At 41.9% G+C, this 22,033-nt stretch overlaps 2 protein-coding genes across 8 annotated transcripts in view; both read right to left on the reverse strand.

Annotated features, from left to right (window-relative positions):
• Positions 1-1,572: 1,572 nt before the first annotated feature.
• Positions 1,573-10,544, reverse strand: LOC117352411 (vitamin D 25-hydroxylase). The gene is made up of 2 exons (XM_033928920.1): positions 8,460-10,544; positions 1,573-2,047 (listed from the first exon to the last, which is right to left on the reverse strand). The coding sequence occupies exons 1-2, from the start codon at positions 9,139-9,141 to the stop codon at positions 1,845-1,847; spliced, it is 885 nt and encodes a 294-aa protein (XP_033784811.1). The 5' UTR covers positions 9,142-10,544; the 3' UTR covers positions 1,573-1,844.
• A 1,069-nt stretch (positions 10,545-11,613) lies between these two features.
• LOC117352039 (anoctamin-3-like) overlaps positions 11,614-22,033 on the reverse strand; it is a 115,557-nt gene continuing 105,137 nt past the window's right edge. For all 7 annotated transcript variants that reach the window (XR_004537560.1, XR_004537564.1, XR_004537562.1 and 4 more), the window contains one exon: positions 11,614-12,883. Coding sequence is in view for 2 of the 7 variants with exons in the window: in XM_033928046.1 (XP_033783937.1) it covers positions 12,752-12,883 (132 nt within the window). In the remaining 5 variants the exon portion in view is untranslated. The remainder of the gene's footprint in view (positions 12,884-22,033) is intronic.

Below are 22,033 nucleotides of genomic sequence, written 5' to 3' on the forward strand. Positions count from 1 at the left end.
TTTATTGATTTTTCAATTTAAATTTCAAGTATTACACTTGTACAGAAAGCAATAATAGAATAGATATCAATTACACAGTAAATATAACTCACAAATTAACAAATTTTACTATTTATGCTCAAGTCCTCAACTTAGGATCCAAGAGTCAAAGAAAATTGGTGAAAAATAGAAGAAATTAATAATAATACATAAGAAACTGAAAGCTATAGCACTGAAATGAGGTCATCAATAATCAAATTATAGGGCTCAAAGGTTGTTTGCATTCAGACGAGACATTGCCACAAAGTTTGTCAATTGGGATGGTTCAAAAAACACATATTTGAGAGTACGGTAACACACAATACATTTACACGGATGTCTCAAATAAAAAGTCACCCCCAAAGATAAAACCCCAGGTTTCAAAAGAAGAAATTCACGGCGGCGCCTTTGCGTCTCCCGTGCCAAGTCTGGAAACATTTGTATTTTGTGACCAAGGAAACTTTTCTGTCTATTTTTAAAGTAAAGTTTTAACAACCATGTTTTATCAATTGGCAAAGCTAAAGTAATAATCATAGTGGCTGGTGATGCTAAATCCTTCTCAGATGTCTCTAAGATTTGTGAGATATTTAAGGGTTCTCGGTCTGAAGATTTTACTTTTTGTTGTTGGTTTTGTTCTTTATCAGGCAAATAATAAACCCGTGAGAATGGTGGTAATGATTCTTCAGGTATCTCCAAAGTTTCCACTAGATATCTCTTAAGCATATCTCTGGGTGTTACTAGATCAAGTCTTGGAAAATTAATTAACCTTAAATTGTTACTACTGAATTGTTCTCAAGCTATTTGTTATTTATAGACAGTTGTACAAGATATGGTGAGCCCCCCCAAAAAAAACCCACTCTACCCACCTGTCTACAACCCCAGTAGCCCTTATGGCTGCAGGTAGCACCTATATGGCAGTAGAGTAGGGTTTAGGAGGGATTTGGTGGTGCACATTTTCCACCCTAAATGTAGTGGTTAGAGTGGTTTATGGACTGGGTCCTCTTCTCTCTGGTTCACTAGCCTACCCCCCAGGCTACTTAAGACACCTGTAGCAGCTCTACTAGGCTTTCCTATACCAGGTGCTGATTTTCTGGAGACAGGTTTGTACTTTTTTATTCCGATCTATGTGGGGGTGTGAGGGGGGTCAGTGAACACTGGGGGGGGAAGTGTGTGGGTCTTTACTTTGTCGCTACAGTGGTTATCTGGTCACTTTGGATACTTTTTGGGCAATTATACCTGTTTTTACATCATCTAACTCACAACGTATAAGTTTCATCCAGGAAGTTTCGTGAACCCTTCGATTATCCCTGCAGGATGACTAAGTCTAGGCCGGCCCACATCCCATTCTAACCACTCCTCCAGATACGCCCCTTTCAGCTCTGGGCACACAGCGGGATTCAGAGGCCTAAAAAGTCCCACGGCATGTCCAGAAAGTTGGTTTGATTATCGGCACTTGGACAACCTGGGCGGATTTTTAGCTGTGTTTAAATTTTGATTATGAGCCCCATAATCACTCTTGTACATCATATGATGAGGAAAGTACCACATAGTAGCAAATGTTTAACCTATTCCATCTATTTATTTTTTTAAACTTTCTTAAAAATGTCGACAAAAATGGAATGCTTTGAAATGTTATATACTCATCATCTCAACCTCATTCCTCTTCTAGCACTTCTCAAGCATTTTGGCCCATTATGTTATCTCCTTGTTCTATAACTTGTTGTTTAATGTTTTTGCAACTTGTTCAACAATTTACAATACATAAATAAAGACAAAAAATAAGTCCTTTTACCCAAATCTTTTCACTGCGGCATTAGACCTTTCTATTAACATTGGTCCCTGCTTTGTCCACTTTGGCGCCTTTCGGCACAGATAGGGTATGGGAACGGTTGGAGAGTCATGCCGAGTTTTGGCTTTAGGTTTGGAACGACTCCGTGTGGGAAGTGCAGGTGAAACCGCTGAAGCAATGCAGAAAAGAAGAGAAACATTTCCATTCGAGCCAGCTGTTCTCCAAGACACTGTCTTCGCCCTGGAGAGTTGAAAAATGGATAAAACCCAACAAGAATTGAATGAATGCTGCCTTTACCACCTACTTATACATGCAAACTGAGAGAAAACCCGACAAGAACTTGGGAAAAGAGGAGGGGATTTGAAACACTGCCTTTCTGTGGTTTATATATTATATGCACTTATATTATATTGCATGCACTTATATATTATATGCACTTATATTATATTATATGCACTTATATTATATTATATTGTACTTATTTTGTACCTGGGGGAATGGAGAGTTAAGTGATTTGCCCAGGGACACAAGGAGCTGCAATGGGACTCAAACCCAGTTCCCAAGCCACTGCACTAACCACCACATCGGGTTACCAGCTATATGGATTTACCTGGACATGGACTGTCTGGGTGTCTGGACGGCTTTCTGGACTGGGGGGAGTTTGTCCAGGTTTTGGACTCACTCTCACCAGTCCAGCCCCCACCCCAGAGTTGGGCCTGGCTCTCGTGAGTCTCCCCCGTACCTGCTCCGGTGCTGGAATTTAAAAGCTTTGGGCAGCTGGCAGCTTTAGCGATGAGATCCTTCTGACGTCGGCCTGCCCCGGAAGCTTTCACTCTGCAGCACTTCCTGTTCCTGCGTAGACAGGATGTAGCAGAGTGAAGACTTCCAGGGCAGGTCCACGGTAGAAGGATCGCGTCACTAACACTGCTGGCTACCGAAGTTTTTAAACTGCAGTGCTGGAGAAGGTACTGGAGACTGACAAACGCCATACCTGACTCCGTAGTGGGCTGGAGAGAGAGAGAGGCTGTGCTTGGGGGAGGGGAGGTTCTTAATTTAAAAAATATCATACATTCAAAGTGATGAGACAAACCCAATCAAGAACAACTGAACATATGCTGTACATACAATGAACTGAAATGACTTGAAGAAAAAGCAACAGGAGTTCAATTACAAACACAGAAGCAGTGCGTAAAAAGAGGAAGGCATGAATCAGGCCACTGGGGGGCATATCCTATCGTTCCAAAGAGCCCCCACTGCAGCATAAATATAGTGGAGACAACTTGACCTTCCCCTCCCCCACCCATGTTGTCTTCCCATTGGAAAAAGCCTTTACCAGGCCACTCTGGCAGGCCTTAAAGGTACCCTAACCTATTATTTATTCCAAAGTAGCACCTCTCTTTCCAGAACCAGCATAAAACTAATAAATGACTACAAATAATGAAGTATTACATATACAATGTTTGATGCCAATACTTAAAGAGTTTACACTCCTAACTGCTAGATTTATGCCCTTAAATTGTCCTGTGCGTAGTCAATGTAGGAATCCTGCAGACCTATTTCATGTAAATGTATTCATTATGGGATCTTGAAAACCAAACCTGTTGGAGTACCAGTTCCCTAGGGGGAAAAAATATCAAGTCAACACCTAGACCAGTGGTTCCCAACCCTGTCCTGGAGGACCACCAGGCCAATTGGGTTTTCAGGCTAGCCCTAATGAATATGCAAGGAGCAGATTTGCATGCCTGTCACGTCCTTTATATGCAAATCTCTTTCATGCATATTCATTAGGGCTAGCCTGAAAACCCGATTGGCCTGGTGGTCCTCCAGGACAGGGTTGGGGGACCACTGACCTAGACCATCATCACGAATTCACGTAGGACGAAGGACCTGCATACGTAACATAAATCAATTTCTTAACTGCATTGCCTTTGAGTTCTATGTGGTTTACAAAATATTAACTAAGAATGCAACAAGTGATGAATACAATGGCGTAGTGAGGGTGGGAGGCACCAGGGGCAGAAGTGCCCTACCGTTCCTTCCCCGTCCCCCCCACCACGTGTGCACCCCTCCCCTTTCCCCATACCTCTTTAGCTTCCCTGGCGCAAGCAGGCATCTGCAACTTGGGGCCTGCGCTCCCTCCGACATAATTTCCTAGTCATGGGACCCGGAAGTGACATCAGGGGGAGCGCCGGCGTGGGCAGTGAGTCGGAGATGCTGCTCGTGCCAGTGAACAGCTAGAGATACGATAGGGTGCATGAATGGCAGGGGAGGAGTGGGAAGGAGGAAGTGGGACGGAGCAGAGGAGAGATGCTGGCGCCCGCACCAAGATGGCGCTCCTGCCAAGATGGCACCCCGGGTGCTACGCCCTCCACCCAACTTCCCCCTTACCACCTGAGCTTTTGTTTGTCTCTGTTAAAATGTGCTCATCGCTTTAGGAAGAATTTATGGAAATGAAGGTCAGGAACCACAAAGACACATGGCTATGGCTCTTCAGCTATTTGCATTGGTTTCAGATTGTCATATGCAGTAGGACTGTGTAAGTGGAGTTTTTTTGCACTACTTTATTTATATTTCCTCACTTCACCTTTTGTAGGACTGTGTAATATAGTACTCCCCCGAAATTTGCGGAGGTTTTGTTCACAGAGTTGAAAAACCATTAACATCAGAAGAGTACTGTAATCGGCACTCCCCCTCCTCCTCTCTTGCTACAGCCTGAACTGTGCCGCTTACCTGGTCGCCTCAGTCAGCGTTGGCTCAGCTTCACCATTGCCGGTTCCTGCGCACTCAACCTCCTCCTCCTCCTGCACAACCCCGCACGGGAAGCGCGCTCCAGGTTTCCGCGAGAAGAGGCTGACGTCAGGAGTGATGGTGGAAGGAGGGAATCTGTAGTTTTCACTGCATTGTGGGAGGGTGCACAGGAGGCACGTGGCCAGGGAAAACAGAGAGCTTTTCCATTGGTCACTCATTCGCGTTATTTTCAGACTGGAAGAGGTGGTCAGAAAATACTGTGAATGACTGAGTATGTGAATCGCCGACCGTGAATTTGTGTATATCACTGTGTAATATGCTAGTTCATTAGACTTCCTTAAAAAAATTTAAGGGAGTGCTAAATTGATTTTGCACACATTTTAAAAAAAGGTTTATTTAAATGAATGTGTGAAATAAAGCAGGAAAAAGAGGGAAAATAGCCTAAAAAGAAACTGAACATTTTTCCCGTGCATATTTACCACTATTATGTCAACTTGTCCTCATGATCCACCCTGCCAATCAAGTTTTCAGGATATCCAGGATGAATATGATCCATTTGCATACGATAGAGGCATGGTATGTAAATTTCTCATGCCTACTTACAGGTATTCTGAAATGCAGACTGGCTGAGTGAGTCTCCAGGGCTCCATTATGACATTTAACTTTGTAAGCTACTTTTACATTTTGTTATGAAAGGCGGTATAAAAGGTTATTTGCCTTTCTGTATTATATGCAGGTACTTTCATAGTCCCTAGTGGGCTCACAATCAAAGTTTTTATACCTGGAGCAATGGCAATTTCTCATGCTTGGTCCAAAATGTTTTTTGGAACTTTTGTATCCGGATCAAAGGTTGCTGGTCTTTATAGCTTGGAAGCTTGGCCAAGCATGAGAATTTAAGAGGTGTTTTCATAAAACATTTTTTGCTATACAAGTTTATTCCTATTCTGCTGTTTCTTAAGTATCCTCACTGAATTGTTGAAAAGTGCATTATGCATTGTAGGGAGGGGGTATGTTATTACTACATATTTTATATGATAATGGAATATATGGTTGGGAGGGATGGGAAAGGGGAAGGGATAAGAATTTATGTAATGTACCAATGATTGTGTATAAGTGATATATTTATTGTTACTGTGAATGAATATATTTAACACTTAATATAATTTTGAAAATGAATAAAGAATTAAAAAAAAAGAAAAGTGCATTATGGATGCCTTTAAAAAAGTAAAAAATAAATGATAATCTGCAGAGCTATTGTTGGACTTGTAAGTCTGAGACTGGAACTTTAGAACATATGATCTACAAATGCCCATTTATACAATCTTTTGGGGGGGAAGATTTGGATAACTATATCTGAACTTCTTGATATAACGGAATCCTTATCAAATAATTATTATAGGCGAGATGGGATTGAAAATGGAATTAGACATTTATAAGGCACAGATGTTAAAAACTCTAATAATGATAGTTATTCAAATAATACTTTCTAATTGGAAAAATTTTGCAAAATTAGATTATGATAATTGGTGGAATATGTTATGCTTATATGCTAAGTATGAGAAACTTTTAGCTGTAAGATCTGGAAATGTAAGCTAGTTTGAAAAAAATTTGGGAACCTTTATGCAACTTTGTGAACTTAGACTAATGTAGGATGAATATCGATAATAAGATTATTCCTGATTTATAGTTAAGACTAATATAGAGTAGAGATGATTGCAATACTGAGTCAAGTTAGGTTTTTGTTTTAATATAGGATAAATATAATCTACTGCATATAATTTATATTGTATTGTATTGTTTTGTTTATCTTTTTTCTTATATGACAAAATTCAATAAAATATATTAAACAGAAAAGCGACTTTGATTTAAAGTAGATGCATCATGTGTGATGGCTTAAAAGTGGTGCTGTGAGGAAAGTATACCAGGCCCATATTCCCTGGTCTTTTTTTGCCACCTCATTTTGCATTTTTTTTCAGTGATCACACTTAGGGCTCCTTTTACAAAGGCACGCTAGCGGTTTAACGCACGTAATAGCATGCGCTAAACCGCCAGATGCGCTAGTCGCTACTGCCGCCTCGAGCAGGCGGTAGTGTTTGGCCAGCGCGGGGTGATGAAAAGTCACGTGCGTTAACCCCGCTAGCGTGGCTTTGTAAAAGGAGCCCTTAATTTTGTTCAGCACCATATAAATATGATGGCAGATAAAGGCCAAATGGCCCATCTAGTCTGCCCATCCGTAGTAACCATTATCGCTTTCTCTCTCTGAGAGATCCCACGTGCCTATCCCAGGCCCTCTTGAATTCAGACACAGATTCTGTCTCCACCACCTCTTCTGGGAGACTCTTCCATGCATCTACCACCCTTTCTGCAAAAAAGTATTTCCTTAGATTACTCCAGAGCCTATCACCTCTTAACTTCCTCCTATGCCCTCTCATTGCAGAGTTTCCTTTCAAATGAAAGAGACTTGACTCATGCGTATTTACATTACATAGGTATTTCAATGTCTCTATCATATCTCCCCTCTCCCGCCTTTCCTCCAAAGTATACAGATCTTTAAGTCTGTCCCCATACACCTTATGATGAAGACTACACACCATTTTAGTAGCCTTCCTCTGGACCGACCCCATCCTTTTTATATCTTTTTGAAGGTGAGGCCTCCAGAATTGTATACAATATTCTAAATGTTTAGATGTTTATGATTTTAGTTGTGGGACTTTTAGAATTCACCCAGCACAACCTGACTACCATTTATATTGTAAAACGCTTGGACCTGTCATAAGAACAAGCGGTATAAATGCTGTTTAACACGAATCACCTTTGAAAAATAGTTATTTGCCAAAATTGTGTGCTGCCTGAATGAACAGGGTCTAAAAATACCCTTTAATACCCATTACAGACTGCAAATACAATGATAGAGATTTTGCTGACTCATGAGTTTTACACGCCAGACCTCAGACCCCTTTTGTTCACTCAGTGCAAATTTCTCACAAGGTACCACACGCAGTGGGCCAACATTCTGGGGATCCGAGTTCAATTCTCACTGCAGCTCCTTGTGTAAGTCACTTAAAAATTGTAAGCCTACTGGGGACAGAAAAAAGTACCTGCATACAATACACGCAAAATGTTTTGATTGCACCCACAAAAAGGTGGTAGATCAAAATACACGAGCCTTGACCCTTTATTAACCCTTTCTTTTGCACTGTTGCTCAGAAGCAACCTGTGTTTCCTATGGCTCCCATGGGAGATCTGCATCTCCAAATGCCCGTCCCTTGGCACTGCTGCTCTCGTTCAACATCAACTGACGTCAAGCAGCTGTGTCACCGTCTGCCAATTAAAGGGTTAAGAAAAAGTCAAGGGAAGACTGTAACACTCGCTTCCTTCAACGTTTTAAAAGTAATGCATTCATAGTCCTCATTAAATCCAATCACCAATAAAATGAATTGCAGAGTTTTTGCTGTTTATGTGAGAAATGTGGCACCAAGATATGACATGCTCAAGCCACCATGGCACCATTGGCGTAGTAAGGGTGGGTGGGGCGGTCTACCCAGGCATCCATTCTCCTCTCTGCTCCCCTGCTCCTTCCCTACCCCCCACCCCGCGCCGCTCCCATGCACCCCTTCCCTTCCCTCGTATCTCTTTTAAATTTTCCTGGCGTACGCAGCATCACAAACTTTGCTGCCCACGCCGGTGTTAGCTCTCTCCGATGTCATTTCCTAGGTCCTGCGCCTGCGAAGTGACATCAGAGGGAGAGCAGACACAACGCGGGCAGCAAGTTCGTAACGCTACTGGCGCTGGGAAAATTAAAGAGGAACGGGGGGAAGGGGAGCGTGCACGGCAGAGAAGTGCCACTGCTCTGGGCGCTACTCACTCTCGCTATGCCACTGCATGGCACAGAGCTGTTCCTTACCTTGGATGTTGGGATACAGCGCCATGAAAAGCACGGCCCATCTTAGAACATTGGTCGTCGTCTCTGTTCCGGCTATGATGAGTTCTCCAACGGAAAAAATTAAATTTTCAGTTGAAAAGCTCGCCCCTGGATCATTTTTGCTCTGGTCCATCTCATCCAGGTACACATCTATGTAGTGGCGAGGGGAGTGGGGTGTCCTGTTTTCAGAGAAATGCTTGATGAGCCTCAGCAAGAAATCGTACACGTCGTCTGCATTTCTGAAGAGCTGCTTATGTTTGCCGAAAGGGAGGATGCCAATCACTGGGAAGGCGTTATAGAGGAACACCCAGGCACTGGTGGCAAGCTCTACGTTTTCACTGAATATTTCAATCATGTGCTGAAAATCAGTGTCATCGTATCTAAAGCGCTCCCCGAATAAGATCAGATTAGACACATTAGAAACAGCGTTGGTTATCAAATGTTTGGGGTCAAATGGTTTGCCTTTGTGCGTATCGATGGCATCCAGAAAGAACATGCACTCTTCTGAAATTCTGTTCTCAAAGGACTTTTGCCCGTATCCAAAAGTGCGAAAGCTGCTGGTGGCTAAACGGCGGTGCTCTGTCCAGCCTTGTCCATACTTCGCATTCAATAAGCCTGAAAATAACAGATTTTTAGAAAATTTTAATGCTTCCTCATGGTTCATGCTTAAATACAGCAGTTCCAAATCCTGTCCTGCTGACCCCACAGCACTTCTTCAGAGAACCCCCCAATAGCTGGATCGATAACAGAGTAAAACGTCTTCCTTCCTCTTCACCCCTAATTACATCACTTCCTGGAAGGAAGACGTTTTATTCTGTTATCGATCCAGCTAATGGGGGGTTCTCTGAAGAAGCCAACAGCGAAACGTGTTAGAGCCCGCTGGAGTGAGACTACTTCCTAAACACCCTTGCAAGTTAAGTTTAACCTTCTCAAGCATTTAAGAGTTGAAGATATCACCAATTATAGTTTTTTGTATCACAGTCAACATAGTTTTACAAGTTTTTTTCAACAAATCTTTCTACCGATAAAGATGGTGCAATGATAAGAGCATTGAAACACCTGCAGGGGTTTGTCTCCGGTTTGTGATTTCATCACCTATTCAAGGTTCTGAGCGCCATTATGGTTGAAAGTTTCTTCTAGCATTAGTAGTCTTTTCCTTTTTTGTTAGTTGTATGATTCTACACTTTGGGGGACTTCTCTCTATATATTTTCACCCAGTAGTTTGATTGGGATGCTTACTTTTTCTGCCATGCAAAAGTAATGCCAGTGTGCTGGCATTATTTAACGTTTCCAAATCTTTTATGGGCTGGGACCCTGTGATTGCAGACAAATAAATTTGTGTGACCCCCCTGGAGGTACAAAATTAATGGTGTACCTATAGAGAGCCCACCTAGGTTATAACCCCATTGGGGTCCTGACCCACAGTTTGAGAAGCTCTGGCATATTAACTGAGAAAAAAAAACTGATGCTCTTTCCTGCCCACTCCCCATAGCGACACACTCAGATTAATCTTTAAAGTGTAATCCAGGCACAGTAAATACCAAAGAAATGAACTGATAAGAAATTAAAAGGTATGATTCATTAACCATCTCTATGAAGATAATCAACTAAGCAGGTTCAGTGTAACAAAAAACTTCCAATTTTTCTAACAGCAAAACAATAGTATAACAACCAAATACAATCAATGAGGCAAACTTGGAACTGGCCAATTGAACCCTAGTAATAAAAAGGATGATGCTCCAGCAGCTCATGCCAGTGTGACTCTTCCAACTTTGCCTTCCCACCCCCTCTCCCCTTGTTAGCTTCAAGGCTCCTAGGCCACCCCATAAGGCTTAAGAACATAAGAAATGCCTGCACCGAATCAGACCTGGGGTCCATCTTGTCCGGTGATCCGCACACACGGAGGCTCAGCCAGGCGTATCCCGGCGAACACCTTAGTCACTCATATCCCTCAATGTGTCCTGCAATGTGCGTCCAATTTTTCCTTAAATCCTAGAATGGTGGTTTCCTCCACCACCTCTTCCGGGAGAGAGTTCCAGGCATTCATCTCTCGCTATGTGAAGCAGAACTTTCTGACATTTGTCCTGGCCGTGTCCCCTCTCAGCTTCAGGCCATAACCTCTGGTCCGAGTCTGGGTTACATTTGCCAATGTGAATAATGCTGTTTCTTGCTCACCATCCTTTCCCCCTGCTGGTGAGTGAGCTTGCTCCATTTTGTCGATTCCTTTTAGCAATTTAAAAGTCTCTATAAGATCCCCTCTCAGTCTTCTCTTCTCAAGGGTGAATAATCCCAGTTTTCTGAGGCGATATTTGTAGCTCAAGTTCTCCATACCTTTTACTAGCTTCGTCGCTCGCCTCTGCACCCTCTCCAGCAGTTATATCCTTCTTCAGGTATGGAGACCAGTGTTGGACACAGTATTCCAAGTGTGGTCTGACCAATGGTTTATAAAGCGGCATTATGACCTCCTTCGATCTACTCGTGATTCCCTTCTTTATCATGCCTAACATCCTGTTTGCTTTCTTTGATAAACTCACTTCAATACCATGCCTTCCAGAACAGTCCTGTAAAGATGACTGGTTGGATATCATATATTTAAATATGAGGGCAATTTCCAAAAGCTAATTAACTGGGTAAAGAGGCTCTTTGGAAATTCATAAACCCAAAATGTTTCTTATCTTAATATTGATCTGCTGGCTCACCAGTCAGAATAAATGGATGTCAAAACCTACTATCAATTCAGACGTGGAGACAAAAGACCTCAAGAGTACTTATTAAAAGCCTCAAAAGTAACAGGGTTAAAATATTCCATCATAGGTCAAAACAACTCCATTAATGGATAACTTGAAAATAATTGTAACTCTTTTTTTCATATATTCTCTTTTAAAAAAAAAAAAAAAAAAAAAGGTGAAATATTGAGCATATGAAATAGGAACAGTTCAAACTTTCAACACTGAAACAATTCAATAATTGTATCGCACTTAGTTCAAGTATCATTCGGCCATCGCTAATCCCAATCACTTCTTTTTCAGTTGGCTATTTATCTGCCTGTTCCTGTGTGAAGCCAGAATTGATTGGAATTATCGATGGCTGAATGATACTCGAGCTAGGTGTGATACAATTATTGAATTGTTTCAGTGTTGAACGTTTGAACTGTTCCTATTTTTGACCTATAATGAAATAAAAACATAAACCCAAAAATTTATTTCTGCATGTAATACATTAATTTTCTAAATATCTTGTAAACAAATTCGTTTTCAATTGCAAGAGGTCACTATTAGAGAATTCAGATCTTTATCCCAAATTGCAGCTTGAAACGACAGGAGACGTTGGTGATATTTTTTTATATTGCCAACCTTTGACTGAAGGAGAAGTAAATACAGCATGTGTGTGTCGAGAGTGCTTTGAATTAACAAACGTGAACGAATCCACAAGGCCGAACAATACCTTATAACAAATGCAACCAAATTTAAAATTTCACAAGAGCCTCGACTGGAAACCAATGCAATTCATGGAAAAAAGGGGCAACATGATCAAACTTTTTCAGATTAAAGAATAATGCGGAATCTACATATTTTAACCCCTACTACTTTTGGGGGCTTTAATAACTACTCTGAGGTTTTTTTATCCCTCCACTTTTGATAGTATGTTCTGAAATCTATTGATTCTAACTGGTGAGCCGGCCTATGAATATTTCCACAGGAAAAACATTGTGAGTTTATGACTTTCTGTATTTATTTATTTAGAAATTTCTTATGTGCCGTACATCTACAAATTTGGGTGGCTCATAAAATACACGCACAGTGCATGTCAGACATACAAACAAACGGTGGTATAATATTATAGATTATTAATAGGAAATACTTGTAAAAACAATCTGTTTTTAGCACTAGCCGCAGCGGTAACAGCCTCCGATGCCATAGAATTCCTATGTTTCCAAATACACAGGGAAAATGTAGCAATTAAGAGTCAGAAAGTAGCTGAAATGCAATAGAGAGAACTGACTCAGGTTAATTAAACCTCCAAGAGAAGTGCTCATAAAACTGTAACTCTGCTCAGAGACTTGTAACTCTAAAGAGAGGGAGGTAACCCTCTCTTGAAACAAGAGTTATTATTTCAAATCATAGCATAGTATTTTAGTAAAAACGAGTCCTACTCTTGAGGGTATGCAAAGCTTGAAAAATATATTCAATACTTGAATGGAGTATTTCGCAAAATTTTTAAAAGTCCAAAATAATGGTGATTGCATTCAGGAAATGCTAAAGATTGTACTTAGCTTAAATGCAGAACATGCAACTTCCAGGGTCCCGACGTGGCCCCGTTTCGGCGACTGCTTCAGGAGACCCCGCCAACCGAAAGTAGATAGTTTTTGCAAATATCACACTGAGTATAAGTGCTTCAACTGTAAGCTGAAATGCAACAACAAAAAAGGAAAAAATGTAACATGCACAAGAAACAGGCACTGGGACTCAAAAGGCTACTGTAGCTGTGCAGGATACTAAAATGTTAGAAGCTAGCAATCGGACAGGAGACACAATATAACGGGAAGGGGTAAAACGCGGACCTCACGGACCTGACGGACCTTGCGGATCTAAACCCGTACGGCCTTAAAAATCTGAGGTCCGTGTCGGTCCGTGTCCCTGCCGCTTGTAGTTTCTGTCGCTGACAGACCTTGATTGAGATTTGAGCGCTGACGGATCCGTCTCAGCATAGGGAGGGAAAAGTGTTAGGATCCGTCAGCGCTAAAAATCTCTTCGAGGTCTGTCAGAGCCAGAAACTAGTGCTGGACTTTGGAGACTTCTTTTCCCCGCTCTCTTGGCTTCTGCTCTGCCGCTCCAGCACTAGTCTCTGGCTCTGACAGACCTCGAAGAGATTTTTAGCGCTGACGGATCCTAACACTTTTCCCTCCCTATGCTGAGACGGATCCGTCAGCGCTCAAATCTCAATCAAGGTCTGTCAGCGACAGAAACTACAAGTGGCAGGGACACGGACCGACACGGACCTCAGATTTTTAAGGCCGTACGGGTTTAGATCCGCGAGGTCCGTCAGGTCCGTGAGGTCCGCGTTTTACCCCTTCCCCAATATAACTACATACCGGTTCAAAAACTGAAAAGTTCCCTGCAATGGGAATTCCTATGAGCATCGGAGCCGTTACTGTGACAGCTGGCGCTAAAACCGCACTACTGGTTTGTAAAACGGTTGGGGGGGGGGGGGATGATGGAAATGTGTTTTCAGCTGTTTCTGAAATTTAAGTAAGGAATCAATAATTCCAAATTCTCGGTAATGCATTCCACACAGAAGGACCAACAACCATAAAAATGGACTCTCTGTGCATATCAAGCCTAATCTATTTAAAGCTTGGGACATCTGAAAGAGCCTGACTTCCAGGGCGCAAACAGTGTCCCGGATATTAGCGAGAATCTTAAGAATCAGTGTTAAAATTAATTTGGCAAGTGATCGGCAACCAATGAAGCTGCTTTTACTAATGGGGCAATATGATTGAAATGTGAACATTCAGCAATTAATCAAACAGAATTCTGGGCTACATGTCAGGCTCTTAAATCTTTTTTAGGCAGTCCTACTAAGAAAGAGTTACAATAGTCAAAAAGAGGATATATGCAAGCTTGCATTATAGTCCAAAAATGTGCACGTTTCTAGCTCCTGTGATGATTGTTTTATGCCATTTTCAGCACTAGCCATGCCCAGAGTGCAGTTAGATGGACTAAGCAGGGCTGCCCAAGTCCGGTCCTCGAGATCTACAGGCAGGCCAGGTTTTCAGGATATCCACAATGAATATGCATGAGAGAGATTTGCCTGCACTGCCTTCTTGGTATGCAAATCACTCTCATGCATGTTCATTGTGGATATCCTGAAAACCTGGCTTGCCAGTAGATCTTGAGGACCGGACTTGGGCAGCCCTAGCCTAAAGTGCCTCCAGAGGCACGATTCCAGCACCAATTTTTTAGCACCTAAGGGATCCTTTTACTGGGTTCGACTCCCGTGCTAGAATGTTTGTATTTTAAATCCAAATCAAGGAAGGAGAAGTATAAGAGGGAGAAAAGTGGGCCAAGCTTCATCAGTCCAGTGGTGGACTAGAGGAAAGCTTTGTTACCTTGTACCTAAGAGTCCTGGGTTTGACTCCCATTCATGGATGTTTGAATTTTAAATCCAAATCAAAGCATGAAAGGTATAAAGGGAAGAAACCAAAAGCATCTAGTACTGGTGGCTCAATGGATAAAGCACTTCCACTTGATACAGGAGATTGTGGGTTCAAGTCCAGCTTAGCCAGAGGCTAGGTGGGACCAACCCTCAGGATGGCTGTGCAGAAGCTGTGGAGTCTTCCCTAAAGGCTGGTAAGTGACCCCCCAGGGCTACCAAGTTTCCCAGTTCCAGGATGGAGCCTTTTTGGCCAGTCCTGGTTTTGAACCTCCATCCTAACGCACTATGGGATTCGTAGTCCCTGCTTTTACCCACTGAACTTTGTGCTGAAAATCAAAGAGATCAAGGATAAGGCTGTCAGAAACCCAGAACTGACCTATGATCTCCCTTCTGGATCTGGGCAATTTGGCAGTTGTGGCACAATGCCTCCAAAATACATGTCATAAGCAAGGAGTTAATATACTGAACATTTGTCATCCTTCTACTGCCCTTTGTATGTTTTAATAGATAAGCGAGAGGTAAAAATAAATTCCAGAATGTTTAAGGTAGAAGACCTCCAGCTAGCTGGCCGGTCTGAGGAGGGACAGAGAAGGTGGGGTGCAGTGAATATTGCTGTAAAATTATACCAATGATTAAGCGATTATACCTGTATTCTGAGGAATGGCCACAGGAGGACACCACTGGGCTATTAAATATAGTTCTTTCTAATGTAATTGGCGCCCTCCTGTGGCGCTATCCAGAATAACACCTATAAATCTAAGATTTGAAATCCAGCACAAAATTTCTTTAGATGCATTTTGTTTTTAAATGTTCTGAATGTGATATGCATTTCAGGCATGCTTTGTTTCTGCAATATCATATAAATACACATACTGAAGGGAAACCTCTTTAATGTTCTGAATGTAATAAGTATAGATATAATGAAGAGAAACCTTTTAAATGGTATGAATGTGATAAGTCCTGTAAGACCCTGTTCAAATGCAATGGAAACACAAGAATATTCAAAGTCTCCATCCCTCTCTGGATTAGTTAACGAATGTATCCAGTCCACCTTTTATCGCCACTGAATGCCAGTCTGATTTCCTCAAGACAAAGCAGTAGACAGTTAGAACAAGTCCCTGCAAGTAGTGGGATAAAATTCGGGACTGAATGAGTTTGGTCGACCTGAGATTGAGCAGCAAATCCAAGGTCATTTGAGACTCGCTAGACCAACCCTCAGGATGGCTGTGCAGAAGCTGTGGAGTCTTCCCTAAAGGATGGTAAGTGACCCCCCAGGGCTACCAAGTTTCCCAGTTCCAGGATGGAGCCTTTTTGGCCAGTCCTGGTTTTGAACCTCCATCCTAACGCACTATGGGATTCGTAGTCCCTGCTTTTACCCACTGAACTTTGTGCTGAAAATCAAAGAGATCAAGGATAAGGCTGTCATAAACCCAGAACTGACCTATGATCTCCCTTCTGGATCTGGGCAATTTGGCAGTTGTGGCACAATGCCTCCAAAATACATGTCATAAGCAAGGAGTTAATATACTGAACATTTGTCATCCTTCTACTGCCCTTTGTATGTTTTAATAGATAAGCGAGAGGTAAAAATAAATTCCAGAATGTTTAAGGTAGAAGACCTCCAGCTAGCTGGCCGGTCTGAGGAGGGACAGAGAAGGTGGGGTGCAGTGAATATTGCTGTAAAATTATACCAATGATTAAGCGATTATACCTGTATTCTGAGGAATGGCCACAGGAGGACACCACTGGGCTATTAAATATAGTTCTTTCTAATGTAATTGGCGCCCTCCTGTGGCGCTATCCAGAATAACACCTATAAATCTAAGATTTGAAATCCAGCACAAAATTTCTTTAGATGCATTTTGTTTTTAAATGTTCTGAATGTGATATGCATTTCAGGCATGCTTTGTTTCTGCAATATCATATAAATACACATACTGAAGGGAAACCTCTTTAATGTTCTGAATGTAATAAGTATAGATATAATGAAGAGGAACCTTTTAAATGGTATGAATGTGATAAGTCCTGTAAGACCCTGTTCAAATGCAATGGAAACACAAGAATATTCAAAGTCTCCATCCCTCTCTGGATTAGTTAACGAATGTATCCAGTCCACCTTTTATCGCCACTGAATGCCAGTCTGATTTCCTCAAGACAAAGCAGTAGACAGTTAGAACAAGTCCCTGCAAGTAGTGGGATAAAATTCGGGACTGAATGAGTTTGGTCGACCTGAGATTGAGCAGCAAATCCAAGGTCATTTGAGACTCGCTAGACCAACCCTCAGGATGGCTGTGCAGAAGCTGTGGAGTCTTCCCTAAAGGCTGGTAAGTGACCCCCCAGGGCTACCAAGTTTCCCAGTTCCAGGATGGAGCCTTTTTGGCCAGTCCTGGTTTTGAACCTCCATCCTAACGCACTATGGGATTCGTAGTCCCTGCTTTTACCCACTGAACTTTGTGCTGAAAATCAAAGAGATCAAGGATAAGGCTGTCAGAAACCCAGAACTGACCTATGATCTCCCTTCTGGATCTGGGCAATTTGGCAGTTGTGGCACAATGCCTCCAAAATACATGTCATAAGCAAGGAGTTAATATACTGAACATTTGTCATCCTTCTACTGCCCTTTGTATGTTTTAATAGATAAGCGAGAGGTAAAAATAAATTCCAGAATGTTTAAGGTAGAAGACCTCCAGCTAGCTGGCCGGTCTGAGGAGGGACAGAGAAGGTGGGGTGCAGTGAATATTGCTGTAAAATTATACCAATGATTAAGCGATTATACCTGTATTCTGAGGAATGGCCACAGGAGGACACCACTGGGCTATTAAATATAGTTCTTTCTAATGTAATTGGCGCCCTCCTGTGGCGCTATCCAGAATAACACCTATAAATCTAAGATTTGAAATCCAGCACAAAATTTCTTTAGATGCATTTTGTTTTTAAATGTTCTGAATGTGATATGCATTTCAGGCATGCTTTGTTTCTGCAATATCATATAAATACACATACTGAAGGGAAACCTCTTTAATGTTCTGAATGTAATAAGTATAGATATAATGAAGAGGAACCTTTTAAATGGTATGAATGTGATAAGTCCTGTAAGACCCTGTTCAAATGCAATGGAAACACAAGAATATTCAAAGTCTCCATCCCTCTCTGGATTAGTTAACGAATGTATCCAGTCCACCTTTTATCGCCACTGAATGCCAGTCTGATTTCCTCAAGACAAAGCAGTAGACAGTTAGAACAAGTCCCTGCAAGTAGTGGGATAAAATTCGGGACTGAATGAGTTTGGTCGACCTGAGATTGAGCAGCAAATCCAAGGTCATTTGAGACTCGCTAGACCAACCCTCAGGATGGCTGTGCAGAAGCTGTGGAGTCTTCCCTAAAGGCTGGTAAGTGACCCCCCAGGGCTACCAAGTTTCCCAGTTCCAGGATGGAGCCTTTTTGGCCAGTCCTGGTTTTGAACCTCCATCCTAACGCACTATGGGATTCGTAGTCCCTGCTTTTACCCACTGAACTTTGTGCTGAAAATCAAAGAGATCAAGGATAAGGCTGTCAGAAACCCAGAACTGACCTATGATCTCCCTTCTGGATCTGGGCAATTTGGCAGTTGTGGCACAATGCCTCCAAAATACATGTCATAAGCAAGGAGTTAATATACTGAACATTTGTCATCCTTCTACTGCCCTTTGTATGTTTTAATAGATAAGCGAGAGGTAAAAATAAATTCCAGAATGTTTAAGGTAGAAGACCTCCAGCTAGCTGGCCGGTCTGAGGAGGGACAGAGAAGGTGGGGTGCAGTGAATATTGCTGTAAAATTATACCAATGATTAAGCGATTATACCTGTATTCTGAGGAATGGCCACAGGAGGACTCCACTGGGCTATTAAATATAGTTCTTTCTAATGTAATTGGCGCCCTCCTGTGGCGCTATCCAGAATAACACCTATAAATCTAAGATTTGAAATCCAGCACAAAATTTCTTTAGATGCATTTTGTTTTTAAATGTTCTGAATGTGATATGCATTTCAGGCATGCTTTGTTTCTGCAATATCATATAAATACACATACTGAAGGGAAACCTCTTTAATGTTCTGAATGTAATAAGTATAGATATAATGAAGAGAAACCTTTTAAATGGTATGAATGTGATAAGTCCTGTAAGACCCTGTTCAAATGCAATGGAAACACAAGAATATTCAAAGTCTCCATCCCTCTCTGGATTAGTTAACGAATGTATCCAGTCCACCTTTTATCGCCACTGAATGCCAGTCTGATTTCCTCAAGACAAAGCAGTAGACAGTTAGAACAAGTCCCTGCAAGTAGTGGGATAAAATTCGGGACTGAATGAGTTTGGTCGACCTGAGATTGAGCAGCAAATCCAAGGTCATTTGAGACTCGCTAGACCAACCCTCAGGATGGCTGTGCAGAAGCTGTGGAGTCTTCCCTAAAGGCTGGTAAGTGACCCCCCAGGGCTACCAAGTTTCCCAGTTCCAGGATGGAGCCTTTTTGGCCAGTCCTGGTTTTGAACCTCCATCCTAACGCACTATGGGATTCGTAGTCCCTGCTTTTACCCACTGAACTTTGTGCTGAAAATCAAAGAGATCAAGGATAAGGCTGTCAGAAACCCAGAACTGACCTATGATCTCCCTTCTGGATCTGGGCAATTTGGCAGTTGTGGCACAATGCCTCCAAAATACATGTCATAAGCAAGGAGTTAATATACTGAACATTTGTCATCCTTCTACTGCCCTTTGTATGTTTTAATAGATAAGCGAGAGGTAAAAATAAATTCCAGAATGTTTAAGGTAGAAGACCTCCAGCTAGCTGGCCGGTCTGAGGAGGGACAGAGAAGGTGGGGTGCAGTGAATATTGCTGTAAAATTATACCAATGATTAAGCGATTATACCTGTATTCTGAGGAATGGCCACAGGAGGACTCCACTGGGCTATTAAATATAGTTCTTTCTAATGTAATTGGCGCCCTCCTGTGGCGCTATCCAGAATAACACCTATAAATCTAAGATTTGAAATCCAGCACAAAATTTCTTTAGATGCATTTTGTTTTTAAATGTTCTGAATGTGATATGCATTTCAGGCATGCTTTGTTTCTGCAATATCATATAAATACACATACTGAAGGGAAACCTCTTTAATGTTCTGAATGTAATAAGTATAAATATAATGAAGAGAAACCTTTTAAATGGTATGAATGTGATAAGTCCTGTAAGACCCTGTTCAAATGCAATGGAAACACAAGAATATTCAAAGTCTCCATCCCTCTCTGGATTAGTTAACGAATGTATCCAGTCCACCTTTTATCGCCACTGAATGCCAGTCTGATTTCCTCAAGACAAAGCAGTAGACAGTTAGAACAAGTCCCTGCAAGTAGTGGGATAAAATTCAGGACTGAATGAGTTTGGTCGACCTGAGATTGAGCAGCAAATCCAAGGTCATTTGAGACTCGCTAGACCAACCCTCAGGATGGCTGTGCAGAAGCTGTGGAGTCTTCCCTAAAGGCTGGTAAGCGACCCCCCAGGGCTACCAAGTTTCCCAGTTCCAGGCTGGAGCCTTTTTGGCCAGTCCTGGTTTTGAACCTCCATCCTAACGCACTATGGGATTCGTAGTCCCTGCTTTTACCCACTGAACTTTGTGCTGAAAATCAAAGAGATCAAGGATAAGGCTGTCAGAAACCCAGAACTGACCTATGATCTCCCTTCTGGATCTGGGCAATTTGGCAGTTGTGGCACAATGCCTCCAAAATACATGTCTCTAAGATGTTATAAGCAAGGAGTTAATATACTGAACATTTGTCATCCTTCTACTGCCCTTTGTATGTTTTAATAGATAAGCGAGAGGTAAAAATAAATTCCAGAATGTTTAAGGTAGAAGACCTCCAGCTAGCTGGCCGGTCTGAGGAGGGACAGAGAAGGTGGGGTGCAGTGAACATTGCTGTAAATTTATATCAATGATTAAGCGATTATACCTGTATTCTGAGGAATGGCCACAGGAGGACAGCACTGAGCTATTAAATGTAATTGGCGCCCTCCTGTGGCGCTATCCAGAATAACACCTATAAATCTAAGATTTGAAATCCAGCACAAAATTTCTTTAGATGCATTTTGTTTTTATTTATATATTTATTTATTTGGTTGCTTAGCCCATCCTCCCAAAAGAGCCCAGAATGGGTTACAGATCAGCATACATAGTATAATTAAATAACTGCATAGCACAGACAGATACTCTTACAAAGAATGTTGTTAATTTTCCTGGGAACAGTATTTCAGATGCATTCAGGTAACAATTTAGAAGTCAGAGTCTATGATTGCAGTCCAGTTCATGTGGGGATTTAAATACACAGGCGGTCCCTGCTCAGAAGTGCTGACAATCTAATTTAGACTGTAAGGAGAAGGAGAAGTATAAGTGGGAGAAAACGTGATGCAGCCTCCCATCAGCCCACTGGTTGTTTGAATTTTAAATCCAAAACAAGGCTGGAGAAGTATAAGGAAGAGAAAAAGCGAATAAGCTTTTGTCAGTCCATTGGTGTGCTAGAGGGAAGGTTTGTTACCTTTCACCAAAGAGTCCTGGGTTCAACTCCCATCCCTGCATGTTTGGTTTTTTTAAATTAAGGAAGGAGAAGTATAAAGGGGAGAAAACGTGATCTACTCTTCATCAGTTCTTTGGTGGACTAGAGGAAAGCTTTGTTACCTGGTACCAAAGAGTCTTGGGTTCAACTCCCCTTACTGGCTGTTTGAATTTTAATTCCAAATCAAGGAATGAGAAGTATAAAAGGGAGAAAAGGTGACCCCACCTTCGTCAGTCCAGTGGTGGACTAGAGGGATGCTTTGTTACCTTGTATTAAAGAGTCCTGGGTTTGTGCCAGGATGTTTGAATTTTAAATCCAATCAAGGAAGGAGAAGTATAAAGGGGAGAAAAGGTGACCCATCCTTCATCTGCCCAGTGGTAGACGAGAGGAAAGGTTTGTTACCTTTTTACCAAAGAGTCCTGTGCTCAACTCCCCTGACTGGCTGTTTGAATTTTAAATCCAAATCATGGAAGGAGAAGTTATAGATGTTGATAACTTCCCCACAAAAAGTTATCTGCAAAGCAGCACCTGGTAACTGGGAAAAGTTGTGCTGATTGAGGGCAATTATCTGGACAAATTATTATAAATCACCTCAGTGCTTCTCAGGTAATGCCACGGTGGTCTGTGGGCAGAGTGAGAGGTTTCCCCAGTGTTACTCAGTTACCAGAGGGTCTTTTTTTTATATATTCATAACCACAGAACTACCCAGATATAGGGTTAAGACAATAAAAAGAAGTTTCTAAGTGTATTTGAATATCACTAGCTCTGTCTGCCTCTCTGGATAAATACACTGACTGTGTTTAATCTACTGTGGTAGG

The sequence above is a fragment of the Geotrypetes seraphini genome, chromosome 19 (assembly GCF_902459505.1).
Source record: "Geotrypetes seraphini chromosome 19, aGeoSer1.1, whole genome shotgun sequence".
NCBI lineage: Eukaryota > Metazoa > Chordata > Amphibia > Gymnophiona > Dermophiidae > Geotrypetes > Geotrypetes seraphini.

Excerpts from the sequence above, each read along its gene's own strand:
- LOC117352411 (XM_033928920.1), bottom strand. The coding sequence starts at position 9,141 with ATGAACCATGAGGAAGCATTAAAATTTTCTAAAAATCTGTTATTTTCA. Across the intron at positions 2,048-8,459 it reads GCTGTATCCCAACATCCAAG|GGCGAAGACAGTGTCTTGGA; the intron begins GTAAGGAACAGC and ends TCAACTCTCCAG.